This window comes from Carettochelys insculpta, chromosome 13 (genome assembly GCF_033958435.1).
Source record: "Carettochelys insculpta isolate YL-2023 chromosome 13, ASM3395843v1, whole genome shotgun sequence".
Classification (NCBI taxonomy): domain Eukaryota; kingdom Metazoa; phylum Chordata; order Testudines; family Carettochelyidae; genus Carettochelys; species Carettochelys insculpta.
In genome coordinates, this window is record NC_134149.1 from 28,632,604 (window position 1) to 28,648,239 (window position 15,636).

Here is a 15,636-nt window from a genome sequence, read left to right on the forward strand (position 1 = left end):
ACCCATTGCTTCTATGTCGAAGGGTTCGATTTATTTTCAAGAGAATTACAGGGAAATTCAAATACTCTACCTGGTTCTGAAGGATGGGGTTCTGACATACCTCTGCCTACAGATATAGCAGCATACTGCACATGTGCATCATTTACTTCTGAGGGAATTCTGCACCTAAATAAATGCACAGACTACTTTAAAATTGTGAAAAATGCTACAAATTTTATTTATCAACAAATACATGTGGCTTCAGCATGGCACTGGGGCTCATAGGCCACTGGTTGCATTCAGGGAAATCACACTGAAGCTACCTCCCCGGTATAGGACTCTGCAGTGAGACTGTGCAGGACCCTGATGAAGTGAAAGGACCTGGACCAGGTGTACCAGAAATGGCTGGGCAGGGTCTGGCCAGTGGAATCTGAGTGGGAGGGGGATGCAGGTGTGGGGTGAGACATTTCTCTGTGGGGCAGTCAATGCGGGCGACGGTGGGAGAGCTGGATAAATAATGGTTTGTTGCAGGGTTCTGGCTGCAGGGCCAATGGGACTTGGCAGGGGATCCAGGTGAAGTGATTGGAGCTCAGCAGCGAGATCTGGGTGTGGAGATATGGGACTTGGTGGAGTGGGTGTAGGTGTGGAGGGGTCAATGGGGAGGGTCCAGATGTTGGGGCAGTGAGGGTTGATGCAGCTGATAATCCAGGTGTAACTTGTTGGGGCTTAGTGGGGTGAGGGTCTGGATGTGGTGAGCTCATTGGGGGGCGGGGTCCATGTATATGAGAGTGAGAGTTCCATGGTCCTGCTTAACACCCAAAGGGGTGCTGCATTCCAGGCTCTCGCATCCCAATGTGATTCTCTTATCCCCCTTTCTCCCCCACCCACTCTTATGTCTCATCATCCCCCCCATCACTCCCTCATTCCCTTTCCCCTGCCCTATTCTACACACCTTTCCTTCCCCATTCCCTCTCGCCCTGCCGTGGGCACTCACCATTGCACAGGAGGTGAGAGAGCTCCCAGCACGCAGAAGGGGAGCCTGACTGGTGCTAGGACCAGGAGGCAGCGTTCAGCTGCAGAGTCCTTGGAGCCCAGAAGCAGCCCCCTTCAGCAGAGGAACTCTGCACTTAGACATGTAAGCCTAACCCATGTGCTCCCTCCCACTTTGCCTCTGTTCGGAGGGCAGTCTGACCCCTAGAATTCTCCCGCTGGTTGTGCCCACCCACAAATCCTGCAGGGATAGGGATGTAAAATCTTGTTCAGCTGGTTAACCAGTCAAATGCTCAGTTTAACCAGTTAACCAATTAAATGGGGGAAGGGCTGGCTCTCCAGGCTGCCTGGGCTGGAGCAGCCTGCCACAGACAGAGGCTACTCCGGCCACGTGGGAGCACACCTGCCCCTCGGCATGCTCAGGGCCGCCATGGACCGGGGCTGGTTTGGCCAAGCCAGAGCAGCCCTTCCTGCAGTGCTGCTGGGCCAGGCACGCAATGGATGAGGGCTGCTTCAGCCCCCGCTAGCTAACTGTAACCGGTAAGCCTCATCCATTTAGGGTGAGGCTTTTACTGGTTCCCAGGTTACATGTTAACATCCCTAGTGGGGGGAGCATGTTTCCCAATAATCTTTTCCATCCATATGCAGCATAAATTTTGTATGTGCTCTAAGGCCTGTGTGAATGTGTGCCACCCACAGAAACTAAAATCTGATTGTGGGTGCTCTGTTGATCAGATGGGTGGCAGCTGAATTTCTCATGATCATATTTGGTACATTTGCAGGCAGCCTCATCAAAGGAATTGTAGATTCAGTGGATCTGGAGACTAAACTTCTCTGCCTGCGCTAGCAGTAGCCCCTGTAATGCTGAGCACTAGGGAATGTTCGAGTAGCAGTTGCCCCATTTGTCTCTTCTGCTCAAGCTCTGGTGTCCACGGTTGTCATTGTGGCATTCTGCATTAATGCAGCCTAAAAAGAATGCTGGGGGGAGTGAGATGTGTACAGTGGAATATTTCTCTCAAAGGCAGTAGTCATGCCTAGAAAAATATTTTGTAGGAGCGCTGAGTGATCTGAACCTTTGGACTTGCACAGATTGTTCTGCCTTTGAGCTCCTGTTTGGTCACTGGCTGGTTTGATTGCTTCTCTCCACTTCTTCCCCTTTTATTTTAGATCAAAAAACAGCAGCAAGATGTGCTAGGCTTTTTGGAAGCCAACAAGATTGAATTTGAGGAAAAAGATATTGCAGCCAATGAGGAGAACCGGAAATGGATGAGAGAGAATGTCCCTGAAGAAAGCCGTCCAGCAAGTGGAAACCCATTGCCCCCTCGACTCTTCAATGATAGTCGATATCTTGGGGTAAGGAACCATTTTTAGCTTCTGTTCAGCCTCCTCATTCTGACTTTGCTAGACCTTATCTTGCTGCTAACCACAGTAGTGCTCTTATTGTTGCATATGCCAGATGTGGCAGAAAGGGCATACATCATAAATCATGTGATGAACAACACGAGAGGTGGCTTTTTGTCTGCAACGAGAATGGGAGTTTGCTTGTAACCAAGTCAAAATTTGAGTCAAAAGCTGAGCCAAAATTAAAACTTCAGTCCAGTACTTAAGCTTGCATATTAAACTGTTGTACCGCATGGCTCTCAAACATAACATGAAAAGCTTTCTACACTGTTGCATGGAATGATTAATAATTGAGCGACTGATGGCTGAAAAAGACGTGAAGAGTTTTACATGTCACGTATATGTGGATAATTGTGGTGTTGTAGAGCTCTCCTCTAACAGCGTTCATGTACGTTCAGTATCACCTTGTTTTCCAGAACTCATTCGTATACCTGCAGAGTCTCTATACAGAAGTCGTTTACCAGGGAAATACAAAGCCTGTACGTTACAGTGCAGTCAAATGAAGCATGGCAATGTTACACAGTGGTTTAGCACAGGGAGCGAAGAACGCCGTGTGCAGCTGTACTGATGGTGGATGCCTCTCTGCTATACATATTTCTAGGGCACCTAGGAGGATCACAGTTCCATAAACAGAATGAGTGTTGGCACAGAATGACAGAGTACAGGTTGGACCATTCTCATCCAGCATCATTTTAGATAGCTGGATGACTGCTTGTCACAGGTGTGGCCAAATTTTCCATAGTCTGAAGGAAATTTGCTTACAGCCACCAGTTCTGTTCTCTTATTTAGTTGTAATTTACCCTAAAGATCTTCTAAGACCCCAGTAAGCAGTGGAAGTGATGTTAATGCTGCTAGACAATATTGACCGCTTGTGGTCCGACAAATATCTTGTTTGGCACCAGTCATGTCCCAAGGGCGCTGGACTAGAGAGATTCAGCCTGTAGTTGGTAATAGACAGTTCTTTGCTTCACCCTAGTTTAGTTGGATTTGTTGGATACCGAGCATAGGTTTTTTTCAGGACAGCGAATCAGTCCTCAGCAAAAGACCAGCTGAGTATTCACTTCACTTTCCGGTAAACTGCCCATAGTTGGTTTGGATATACTACAGGTGTCTTTAGCTGCCAGAGCCTTGGATAGCAGGGCTTAAGGAAAGTGTAATGTGTAGCATGCAGAGAGCAAGAGCAATCCTGAAACAGGCTTTCAAGGTATTAAATGTAGCAGATCAAGAAGGAAGTTTGTGTGTTATCCAGAGAGACATTGCTGCATTTCTCAGAGCCTGTCAAACCTGTTTTTAGGGACAAAGGCAATGCTCTCTCTAATTTTTCCATCTGCGTACAGAATAAATTTTATGTGCACCAAGTGATGTGGAGATGTGCACCACCAGTAGAAACATATAATGCCTGTTGTGGGCACTCTGCGAACCAGATGGGCAGCATTTGATTCTCTCCTGAGCGACCATCCAAGTGCTCAGGTTACAGGGGACGCTGGACATAGGTCTGGCAGGGACCACCTGGGTCATTAAATCCAGTTCATTTCCTGTCGCAGGCAACACAGTCATATAAACACCTTCACAAATACAATGAGCTCCTTCTTAAAAGAAGGTTTGTTCTTTATCCCCACTATTCCCTTTGGAAGGCTGTTTCAGAACCTCACTACTTTGATGGCTACAAACCTTCTAATGTCCAGCCTAATCATAGAATCATAGAAGAGTAGGACTGGAAGGGACCTCGAGAGGCCGTTGAGTCCAGCCCCCTGCCCTCATGGCAGGACCAAGCACTTTCTAGACCATCCCTGAAAGCCATCTATCTAACCTCTTCTTAAATATCTCCAGTGATGGAGATTCTACCACCTCCCTTGGCAATTCATTCCAGTGTTTGATCACCCTGACAGTTAGGAACTTTTTCCTAATGTCCAACTTGAACCTCCCCTGCTGCAATTTCAGTCCATTGCCTCTTGCTCTATCCTCAGAGGCAAGGAAGAACAAGTTGCCTCCCTCTGCCTTATGACACCCTTTTAGATACCTGAAAACTGCTATCATGTCCCCCCTCAATCTTCTCTTTTCCGAACTAAACAAGACCAATTCTTTCAGCCTTTCTTCGTAGGTCATGTTCTCTAGACCTTTGATCATTCTCGTTGCTCTCCTCTGGACCCTCTCCAATTTCTCCACATCCTTCCTGAACTGCGGTGCCCAGAACTGGACACAATGCTCCAGCTGAGGCCTAACCAGCGCAGAGTAGAGCGGGAGGATGACTTCTCGTGTCTTGTTCACAACACACCTGTTAATGCATCCTAGAATCATGTTTGCTTTTTTCGTAACAGCATCACACTGTTGACTCATATTTAGCTTGTGGTCCACTATAACCCCCAGATCCCTTTCTGCTGTACTCATTCCTAGGCAGTCCTTTCCCATTCTGTATGTGTGACACTGATTGTTCCTTCCTAAGTGGAGCACTTTGCATTTGTCCTTATTAAACTTCATCCTGTTTACCTCAGCCCATTTCTCCAGTTTATCCAGATCCTTTTGAAATATGACCCTATCCTCCAAAGAAGTTGCAACCCCTCCCAGCTTGGTATCATCTGCAAACTTAGTAAGTGTACTTTCTATGTCAATATCTAAATCGTTAATGAAGATATTGAACAGAACCGGTCCTAAAACAGACCCCTGCGGAACCCCACTAGTTATACTTTTCCAGCAGGATTGAAAACCATTAATAACTACTCTTTGGGTACGGTTATCCAGCCAGTTGTTCACCCACCTTATAGTAGCCCCATCGAAGTTGTATTTGCGTAGTTTATTGATAAGTATGTTATGTGAGACCGTGTCAAATGCTTTACTGAAGTCTAGGTATACCACATCCACTGCTTCTCCCTTATCCACAAGACTCGTTATTCTATCAAGAAAGCTATTAGATTGGTTTGACATGATCTGTTTTTAACAAAACCATGCTGGCTGTTACCTAGCACCTTACCACCTTCCAATTGCTTGCAGATGATTTCTTTAATTACCTTCTCCATTATCTTTCCTGGCACTGAAGTTAGGCTGACTGGCCTGTAGTTTCCTGGGTTATCCTTGTTCCCCTTTTTATAAATGGGTACTATATTTGCCCTTTTCCAGTCTTCTGGAATCTCTCCCGTCTCCCACAATTTACCAAAAATGATTGCTAAAGGCTCAGATACCTCTTCTGTCAGCTCCTTGAGGATTCTAGGATGCATTTCATCAGGCCCTGGTGATTTGCAGACATCTAATTTCTCTTAGTAAATTTTAATTTGTTCTATTCTTCTTTCAACTTCTAAACCTACCCCTTTTTCACTAGCATTCTCTGGCAGGCATTCCTTCAGATTTCTCAGTGAAGACCGAAACAAAGAAATCATTAAACATCTCTGCCATTTCCAAATTCCCTGTTACTGTTCCTTCCTCCTCACTGACCAACGGCCCTACCCTCTCCTTCGTCTTCCTCTTGTTACCGATGCATTTGTAAAAAGCCTTCGTTTCCCTTTATGCTTGTAGCTAGTTTGAGCTCATTTTGTGCCTTGGCCTTTCTAATCTTGCTCCTGCATGCTCGTGTTGTTTGCCTATATTCATCCTTTGTAATTTGTCCTAGTTTCCATTTCTTATACGATTCCTTTTTTATTTTGAGATCATGCAAGATTTCCTGGTTAAGCCAAGGCAGTCTTTTGCCATGTTTTCTATCTTTCCTGATTGATTAATGGCTAGTTTATGCTTGTTTGTTCTCCTGCCAGTGTTGTCCTTTAGCCTAAATAAGCTCTTCTTCCCTAGTGTGTTAACCCCTCACCTCAGTGTATTTATAGGGATCCCTTGTTTCGCTCTCGGCCTTAATTTTGTTGGATCAAACAAGCCACGTTCTGTGTAGCCTCCTCTCGTAAGAGGCTTTCCGTTCTCCTTACTGTACTAGCAGCATTCTTTGCTCCTGTTCAGTTTTGAATTCATCTTTCTTGAACATGGGTGACCAGAACTGTAGATTGTTTTCTAGATGAGAGTTGTCAGTGACCTGTGCAGTGGCACTGATACTTCCCATTCACTACTAAAAACGGCTTGCCTGTAATATTCTAGGGCTACATCACATTGGTTATTTGTAGTCATCCTGCAGTCAGCAAATATACCCAGATCTTTCTCCTCCTCTGTTGTTTCCAACTGAAGAGCGCCCAGCTTATATTAGAAGTTATTAGACCCCCAGTGCATGGCCTTGCACTTTGTACTATCAGTTTTTATCCCATTGCTATTACTGTAGTGCTCAAAGTCCTCCAGGTCTAGGGGCTCTTTTTGCAAACTTGGCTTAATGTAATCATTGATTCCTCTCCCCCCCGCCCCGCCCCGCCCCGCCCCTGTACTCTCTGATTTGCTCACCTTGATCATTTTTTTTTCCGATTTGTCAACCTTGATTACTATTTTTGGTTTTCTGTGCCTTAAGTCTGTTCTGGTGTGGCTATGGTCTGAAGAAGTGGGTCTGTCCCACGAAAGCTCATCTAATAAATTATTTTGTTAGTCTTTAAAGTGCTGTTTTACTGATTTTTGTTTTGATAGGTCTTCATGAAGTGTTCTGATCCTTCTTTTTGTTGACAGCCCAACCCATCCAACTTTCTGTCATTCGCAAATTTCATTAGAAAGCTCTTTGTGCCATGATCATTACTCAGAATATTAAGTCCCAGGATTGACCCTTGAGGAGCTCCAGTAGTACTTTCTCCAACCCAATAGTTGTATCTTTAACAGAACCCATTTTTGTTTCCCATTTACTCAATTATTTAATCACTTTACAATCCTTGTACTAATCCCTAGCTTTTCTGGTTTAATTAATGATTTCCCACCTGGTACCATGTTCACTGAAGTTCAGCTAAGTAAGATCTGCTGCATTTCTCTTATCTCAGTGATTTAATAGATCAAGTGGCATGGGGCAGATTTTTCCTACCCATCATACTGGAGATTTCTGGTACTCTAATCTCCTGGTCTAGTGTATCATTCTGCTAGATTCTAATCCTACCTGGTGATGAGATCCCCGACTTCCACTGAAGTTAATCGGAGATGAAGGTGCTTGCTCAGGCCTGAATAGGCTGAGGTAGCTGTTTTGTTTCTTTTTATATGTAAATAGTCATTGGCTGGAGAGGGCATGCCGAGAGAGAAGCACACTGTTGCCGCAAAAATTCTCAGTTATTAAAAAAGATGCCATCAGTTTGGATAGCTGGATCCGGATCACAGGAATTCAGATTGCAGGAGTTTGAAATTATATGTGCACCCCTACTTTTCTGTTTCTCAGTTCCACTCTAAACATAAATTAGTATTTGGTACCTGCATATTTTACCTGGTGGTGTGATTATAAATTCTTCGCGTCAGTAAGTTGCTGTGTAAGGGTCACCCTTTTCTATAGCTGAAAGGATGGCTTTCTTAGTCATTGTGCTAGGAGTCTGGTTATTAACCTGTGCACAAGCAGGACAAACAAAACACGTCTTGTTGTTAGATAGCTCCAGCATGAATCAGGCACGGTAAGTCTAGGGGCTTGAAGGAATATTTAACCAATCTGTACATCTTATTTAACAAACTGAAACCTGAAAGGCAAATATTCAGATTTAACAACCCTTGAATGTCTCTGGTTTATGCAAACTCGCAGTTCATTGTTCTGTCCTCTCTTCCCTCCTGCCCCCAGCGTTCCCCTGCAGTCATTCTCCTTCAGCTCACTTCTGGTGCTTCTGCCTGTAGATGGCGGAACACGTGAAGCAGCCTGCCCTCAATGGCAGCTCCCTCACTGACTTCAACGCACTACTCACCATTCTCTGCATTACTGGCATGCCACAGCTAGATGGCTCATCCGGATTTTTGTATCCAAAGAATCCTCACTGGAAGCAGAGGAAGCCAGTATTACAGCTTCAGTGAAAACGCAGAAAAAAGCCTACGTTAGTCAGTAATGTGCCTTTGGAAATCAGAGCTTGGAGGGTGTGTGGTAATTGAAATGACGGCTGGCTTATGCAATTCTCCTCAGCATCGATTAGCCAGTGTTTAGCAACTGTGATTGCCAGAACTGGTTTCATTGTGTAGCTCTTTCCACAGTTCTCAAGCTGATGAGCATAGTCTCTGTGCCTCTGGCAGACTTCCATTCTTTGTGTCAGGGGAAAAAAGGAGTGGGCGGTGGTGCGTTTTTTCCCTCATTCTCCACCTCCCCTTATTTCCCTAGAAATGGCGGTGATGCAGTTCTCTAACTTTAATTGAACACCAAACATTGAGGCAGAGGCATCCAGGCCAGGTCTATGCAAGAGATAAAATCAATTTTAAATACACAAATCCAGCTACAAGAATTGCATAGCTGGAGTCAGCCTACCTAAAATTGATTTTTTGCTGCAATGCCCACAGTGGGAGGTCAATGGGAGAGACTCTCCCGTCGACTTGCCTTACTCCTTACAAGTGCAAGGAGTACTGGGGTCCATAGTGGCACTATGATAGTTCACTTTAGTGCAGCCCCACTAGGTGCGCTAAACTGAACCCTGCCGGCATGTCAGTCTTTGTCCAAGTGTAGATCTACCCAGAGTGTTTACTTGGGCTAGTGCATTAATTGAGCTTACCTCAAAGCAAGTTTAACTAACACACCTGCAGTATGTAAATACGGATCTTGGCCTGTCAAGTGCAGAGAACTATTTGCTTTTGTGCATTCACATACACAAAATGATTAATTTAAAACAATTCCAGTGTAACGGCAAGGCTGTGAGTTGAGGATTGATAACATAAAGGTGTGTAGTTTTGCATTTTCATACAAAAGGTTTGAATCTGTCTCAGACTACAGGTTGAACCTCTATCATCTGGCACCCTCAGGACCTGACCAATCCTGAATGACAGAATTTGCTGGACTATAGGAGGCTAATGTTGTCTAGCACATTACCAACACTTCCACTACTTACTGGGCTCTTAAGAGACATTTAGGGTTAAATTACAGCTCAATAACAGCAGAGAACACTGAGAGCCAGGACTGGTGTCTAAACAAACTTCATGGGGCCATGGGAAACCTGGCCACACCCATGGTAAGTGGTCATCAGGTTAACTAAAATCACGCTGGGGATTACAGATGTTGCTGGCTGAGGGAGTTCCGGATTAGAGAGGTTCAATCTGTAACAGCAAGACTTTGATATTTCCACTGCTGATACAGGAGACAGGGCTCAGCTTTGTGGAGGGGTGTCCATGTCCTAACATTTGCTGCCTGCATCTTGTGCAGTCGTCTGCAGTAACAGCAGACACAGCCAGGATTGAATTGCTAGGGATGCTGTGCTTCCCAGCTAGGGTTGAGGCACACTGGGGAAGCTTTCACTGCTGCTTCATTGAGTTTCCCTGTTGCTATCCTGGCATTTTTTTCAAGAACTAACTTGTAAATTTACAGATCTCAGAATTAATGCTCGAAATGTGAACTGACCCTCTGAATTGTGCTATAGAGCTGGAAAGGTTTGGTTTGTTCATTGTAAGCTTGGGAAAGCTGTATCAAACTAGTATTATCATATTTTGGATGGCTCAAAATCTTTTTTCTTTATTCCCCTTGAAGGATTATGAAGCTTTCTTCGAAGCGAGGGAGAATAATGCAGTGTATGCTTTCTTAGGCTTGACTGCTCCTCCTGGTTCAAAGGTGCGTAGTATACTATATTGTTTCAGACTAATGTATGACACTTCTGTTTACACTCTTGTAACAAGGTGGTTTGCTATTTACAGGCTGGAGGCCCTAGTTACTAAGTAGTCACACTTCAGGAGGCATGAGGTGATTCCCCTGCAGCAGCAGGAAGCTGCAGGCTGTGAGGATTGTTTGCTCTTGGGGGGGAAAAAAAGTTTGGGCCTGGAAGTCAGCAGGCGAGGAAGAGCAGATTGTAGAGAAGCATAGGAAGTTGCACCCAGCAATGAAGGGATGGGAGTGGCTTGCTGTAGCAGGGAAGTTCCCGAGACACCTGTGGAGGAGTGCTGTCCCAAAGCTCCCCAAGAGGGTCTGTATTCACCTTAAGACTCAGGGTAGACTTTTTGTGCGCTTATTTTTGAATCTTGCGCCCATAAAACCAGACCCCAAGGTGGGGTATTTTGGAACAGAGAGAATCCTTTCATGCATTAGTGTACAGGGGCCTGCAGGCCAAAGTGTGGGGCAAAGCCTGATCACAGCTCTCTTGTCCTTGTCCACTCACAATAAGTAATCCACGTTTTAGCTGTTAATGTGTCATAGTTGCTGTGTGTCCCTATTCCGGTGGATCACATCTTCACTATTCAAATACTTTTGCTTTGAACCTGGGCATTACTGCATGTACATGGGTATTATGGGTCCATTTATTTGGAGGATGCTGCATTCACCAAGAAGCTTGCCTTGCCCCTCCTCCCCCCTTAATGGTCCGTTAATCCACAGATGATATAATAGTTGACACTGGTTTTGTAACTTCATAATTGCCCCAATCCTGATCCCATGTAATAGATTGGCAACCTCCTGTTGGCTGAAATAGGCACTAGATCAGACCCTGTATAGTATTTGATGCCTCTTGACTCTGGACAATATCTCCTATACAAATAAATAGGCAGACCTGTTCCCTGCTCAAAGGAACTTCCATGCTAGTAAAATTCACTAGAAATCCTGGGGGAAAGAAATTGAAACAAAGGCAAAAAAATGAAATTCAAATAAACAAGCCGCTAAGATTTGCAATGGAACATGTCTTAAATATGGTGCTCCTTTTTTGCAACAGATTTGCCATAGGTAGGCCAATCTGAGAATATTCTTTTCTTCCACACCATACGTTATCCATACCTGTGCCTTTACCATTTACAAGGAGTTTGCTGTAATGCAGCAAACTGAATTCCTCCCTTGATTTTGATGTGATATGATATGAATATTTTATGCATTTTTCTGGATGGCATTAGGATCCCTGAATCGGTCAGTTTTCAACACCAGCCCTTTTCTTCACATGAATAAACTTTGTCTAAGAATTAGGAGGTGACTTGAAGGGCTCCATTCTGCATATATCATACAGTCACCTGAGATAAGATCATTTGGGAGAGGTGCAGTTTTAGGTAAGGCTGAGGTTCTAAATTCTGGGGACCAGATTCATCTCCGAAGTAACTCGGCTGATGCCAGTAGAGTTATGCTAGTGATGAATATAGCTCATTGTTTCTTTGTCTCAGATCTACAAAGTTCCAGATTAACAAAACACAGTGGTACATGCCCAGCTTAATATTTAATGGGTTTAAAAGCCCAATTGCACACAAGGCAATACTTATTTAAATTCCTTAGGGATGTTTTAAATGCACTCATGTCAGGGTTTGGGAACATCTGCAGAATATTGAGCACGCTCTGTACAAACTGGACAAATGCACAGAACTAGCCCCCATCACTCATATGCATTCATTGCCCATGCAAAAAAAATCTTTGGGGGCAAATCCCAATCCCAGCCCTCCAGGCATTGAGGTCCTTGCCTGCAGCACAACTGGTGCATTTCTGCTGTGTAAGAGTGCCTGGTTTGTAGAGCAGAGGTTTTTGGCTCTGTGAGCAATATCATTCCTAGAGCATTTGGGAGCAGGCCAGACCGGATAGATCCACCTGCCACTGTAGGAGTTTCTGCAATGTCAGGGCTGCAGGAGCAGCTGTGGAATAGCTCCATAACCTTAGAAAGAGAATTCCAGTGCGCCCTCATACACACCATGTGCTCTGAATTCTCTCCGCACCCAGCCTACCTACTGGGAATTTGCACTGGAGGCACCCCCGAAAAAGGTCAGTCCAGCTGAAAGACAAAACCACACTGGGCTACATTCTCTTCTGTTACAGCCATGCAGCTCCCCTGACGCCAGCGATTTGTATATGTATCAGTAGAAGAAGATTGCTCAATCTGAGCCTGATCCTAGAGGATGCTGAGCACTCTTCCTTCCCACTGAAATCATTGGGGTTCAATGGGATTTGTGGGCACTTAGCCCCTTTACATTATCCATCCTGCTGTCTCTGAAGTGCCTTATAGAAACATTACATCTGACATAGCCCACTTGGTTGAGTCTTTGACCGCAATAGCTGCAGAAGTAAAACACACGTCTCGTTGGCGGAGTTGTTTGTCAGCCTGGTATAGGTCTAGGATGACTGGAAGGAAACGGTCATTTTGAAAAAGGGAAATGAGTGAAACAGCAGTATTTATTTAATCTTTGTATTGTCTGCTAAGTTTTAGGGGATCATTTAGTAAATGGAGATAACCCAGTACTAAATGACTTAGTATGCACAGGGTTGCTATTACTTTTGCTGTGGGCCTGAATTTTGGCAAGTATGATGCCACTAAATGCTATAGCAGATCAGACTGATATGACTGTTGGTTGAAACAAGAAATTTACCCTACAGCTGGAGGAACCATGCGTGGCTACGTTATATAACAGCTATCCTCATATTCTTTTGAGCAGTGTTATATAACAGGTGAAAAGAGGTATTAGAGCAGCTGCATACCACGCATCTGGGAGAGATGAGCTTTGACAGCACACCTACTGCGTTCCATGAGAGATTCAGAGAATTTGCCAGCAGTACAGGGATGTTATGGAAAATGACGAACATTAGGACCAAGCCTCAGCAACATTATTAGAAGTACAAATAGCTGTTTATTGAATGTCAGTGATTTGTTCAGTGCTCTGCATGCTCAGGGAAATACGTGATCCTACAGATATTACATGAGATAGGGACAGCTTGGTACAGTAATTTGTCCAGCTGTCAGAGGATGCAAGTCTTGTGCATGCATGCCTGGCTTGGGGAATTGAAGCTTACAACTCCTTGTGAAGGACTGTGCTCATTGAACTGCATCATGGGACAAGTTAGCCTTCAAGAAAAATTTGAAAGGGAAGAGCTGGCAAACAGGGGATCTGCCCCTCAATCTCTGAGCCGTGTCTAAATATCTTATAGGATTGGGTTTGAGACAGGAGAGAATGTTGATTGACCTTTGAGAGAAACAGGGCTTTTGGGTGCACTCTGTGATGGAAGGGGTGTTCTGAGTTCCTCACCTCCAAAGGCCTGGTCTGTGGTGCCTTTCTGTCTGGTGGGGAGGACCGGACTCCATTCCTCAGGGGCTTGCATCCAGACAAAGGGAGCTGCTAGAAACTGACAAGCAGTACTACCCTTTCCTGTGTTCCATGCGAGATACGCTACCCTCTGGGGAACACGGAACATCTTTTTCCTTTTCTGTCCTATTGGCCTTCTTTTCCCTCTGCTCCTTTCCCATCCTGCTTTGCTGCCACCTTGCCACTCAATAAACTTTGTACGGATGCCTCCCATACCCTGGTGCCCTGCCCCCTCTGCCTATAACATGTGGCCAACAAAGCAAAGCACAAATATTAGAGGGAGTATCAGTGGGCTAGTGTCCCCCACCCACCCACAATCTCTCTCTTCTGCTTCACATGAGGAATTTTGTAAAATTTGTGCATAGATTTTCTTTTTCTGAATATTTGTGTTTTACATATTTTTAAAACGGACACCGCTGTTCCTGATGCAGTGTAAGTTTCAAAAGACCCTTGCTCCTATTTTCTCTGAATCAGAGGGCCAGATTTTCAGAAGAGCTCAGTGCATTTTATGATGGTCTTTTTTTGAAAACTCAGCCATAAGTGTCACAGTGGATGATCTTGAGGGTTGAACTCTTGGAAATTTGAATCTGTGTGAAGCAATTTGTAGTGTTCTGGTTGGCATTAAAATCTAATTAAATTGAATCTTCATTTTTATTAAGAAATGAAGAGGACAATGGCAAAAATGCTTTTGAGGAAAGTGACAGTCGCCTTTTGTGTTCCCTCTGTTTGTCATTTTATTCCCATTCCACTGAAGACCAGAAGATGGGTATTTTTTTAAATGTTTCTTTTAAAAATTCTCCTTACTAAGCAGTTCTAGAGCTTAGCTGATGTCTGTCACATGTTTCTTTGACACTGTTAACTAGCCACTTCTCACTCCATCATAGTATTAATTCTGATGTTAGATTAAATCTCTCCAAAACCCATTTTCTGTAATTAAATTGTTTCTATACAATGCTTTCTGTACAAAATTATTTTCCTCTAAACTTCTCACCTAGCAGTCATGCTTGAAAAAGTTTGCCATCCTCTAGATTTTTAACAATGGTTTTATCTTTTTTGCTGCCTAACATGAACAATGGAAGAAAATGTTAAATCTGATCTTTTTCTTTTAATACGCTCTTTGGATAGCAAGCATGACCTATAGCGGTCTGGAAAATGTGTAGTAGGTAGAGCGAACATGAATCCTTTGATTATACCATGTGGGCCCTCAAGGTATGTCTAAACTACAAAATTAGGTCGATTTTATTTAATGCTACTCCAAGCAACCGATTTAACAGATGTGATTTTGCAAGTTCCCACTGAGTTGATAAAGCGCATCCTCACTGCCAGGGGTTGCATTGACTCAAGGAGTGATGCACTGTGAGTAGCTATCCCACAGTCTCTGCAACAGATTGGAGTTCTGGGCTCGGATCCCAGTGCCTCATGGGATGAAAACATTGTGGTTGGTATTGGGTGCCTTTTGTCACTCTGCCATTTTTATGGCTCACAACCATAGCAGTTGTTCACTAGCCTTGTCCTGTGATGGTCTTGTCTAAGATCCTTTATTGTCACATGGCATTACTATGTGTCCCTGGTGTAGCTCTTATCTACCAGGCTGTGTGCGATGTGGGCATAAATATTGCCATTTCTTTTGCTTGTTCAGAACTTTTCCTGCATTGACTCTTCCCCCTCCCACCAGAATTCAGGTACAACATTCTGGAGTGAGTTCTACCTCCCGTCATGCGTGCTCAGTTGTGCTGGTAATTCTCCAAGCTGCTCCAACAGGGAATAGCCTTTCAAAAGTTCCCCAAGGGCTTTTCCTGCTCACCTGGCTGAAGAGCAGTGGAGTTTAAAATGCTGACCAGACATCACATTAGAGCACATGGGTTGCATCTGCCAAAGCAGGTCTTCACCTACAAAAGCTTATGCTCCAAAATATCAGTTAGTCTGTAAGGTGCCACAGGTGGTCTTGTTGTTTCTGTGGATAGACTAACCTCCTCCTCCCCCCGCCCCCGATAATTGGAGCACTTGGTCATCACTTGGAAGCCAGTAACTTGGAATTACAATACACAGTGTTTATACTGTTCTAAATTTGAGGTGCAAATGTTGACTATGGTTTTATTCCACTCGTTCGGGTGGAGTACAGGGGCTGATTTTTACAAAGCCCTTTAGGTCCATGGGAGGGACTCAGTAGTGTAAATACGCTCATTACAAATTGGACTGAATGCTGAATGTTAACCTAAGCTTATAGTGCAG

General features: G+C 44.4%; 1 protein-coding gene across 1 annotated transcript in view; it reads left to right on the forward strand.

Annotated features, from left to right (window-relative positions):
• The window catches only part of SH3BGRL (SH3 domain binding glutamate rich protein like), a 55,771-nt gene that overhangs the window by 34,537 nt on the left and 5,598 nt on the right, over positions 1-15,636 (forward strand). The window contains exons 2-3 of the mRNA XM_075007693.1: positions 2,137-2,322; positions 9,902-9,982. Of these exons, the coding sequence (XP_074863794.1) occupies positions 2,137-2,322; positions 9,902-9,982 (267 nt within the window). The remainder of the gene's footprint in view (positions 1-2,136; positions 2,323-9,901; positions 9,983-15,636) is intronic.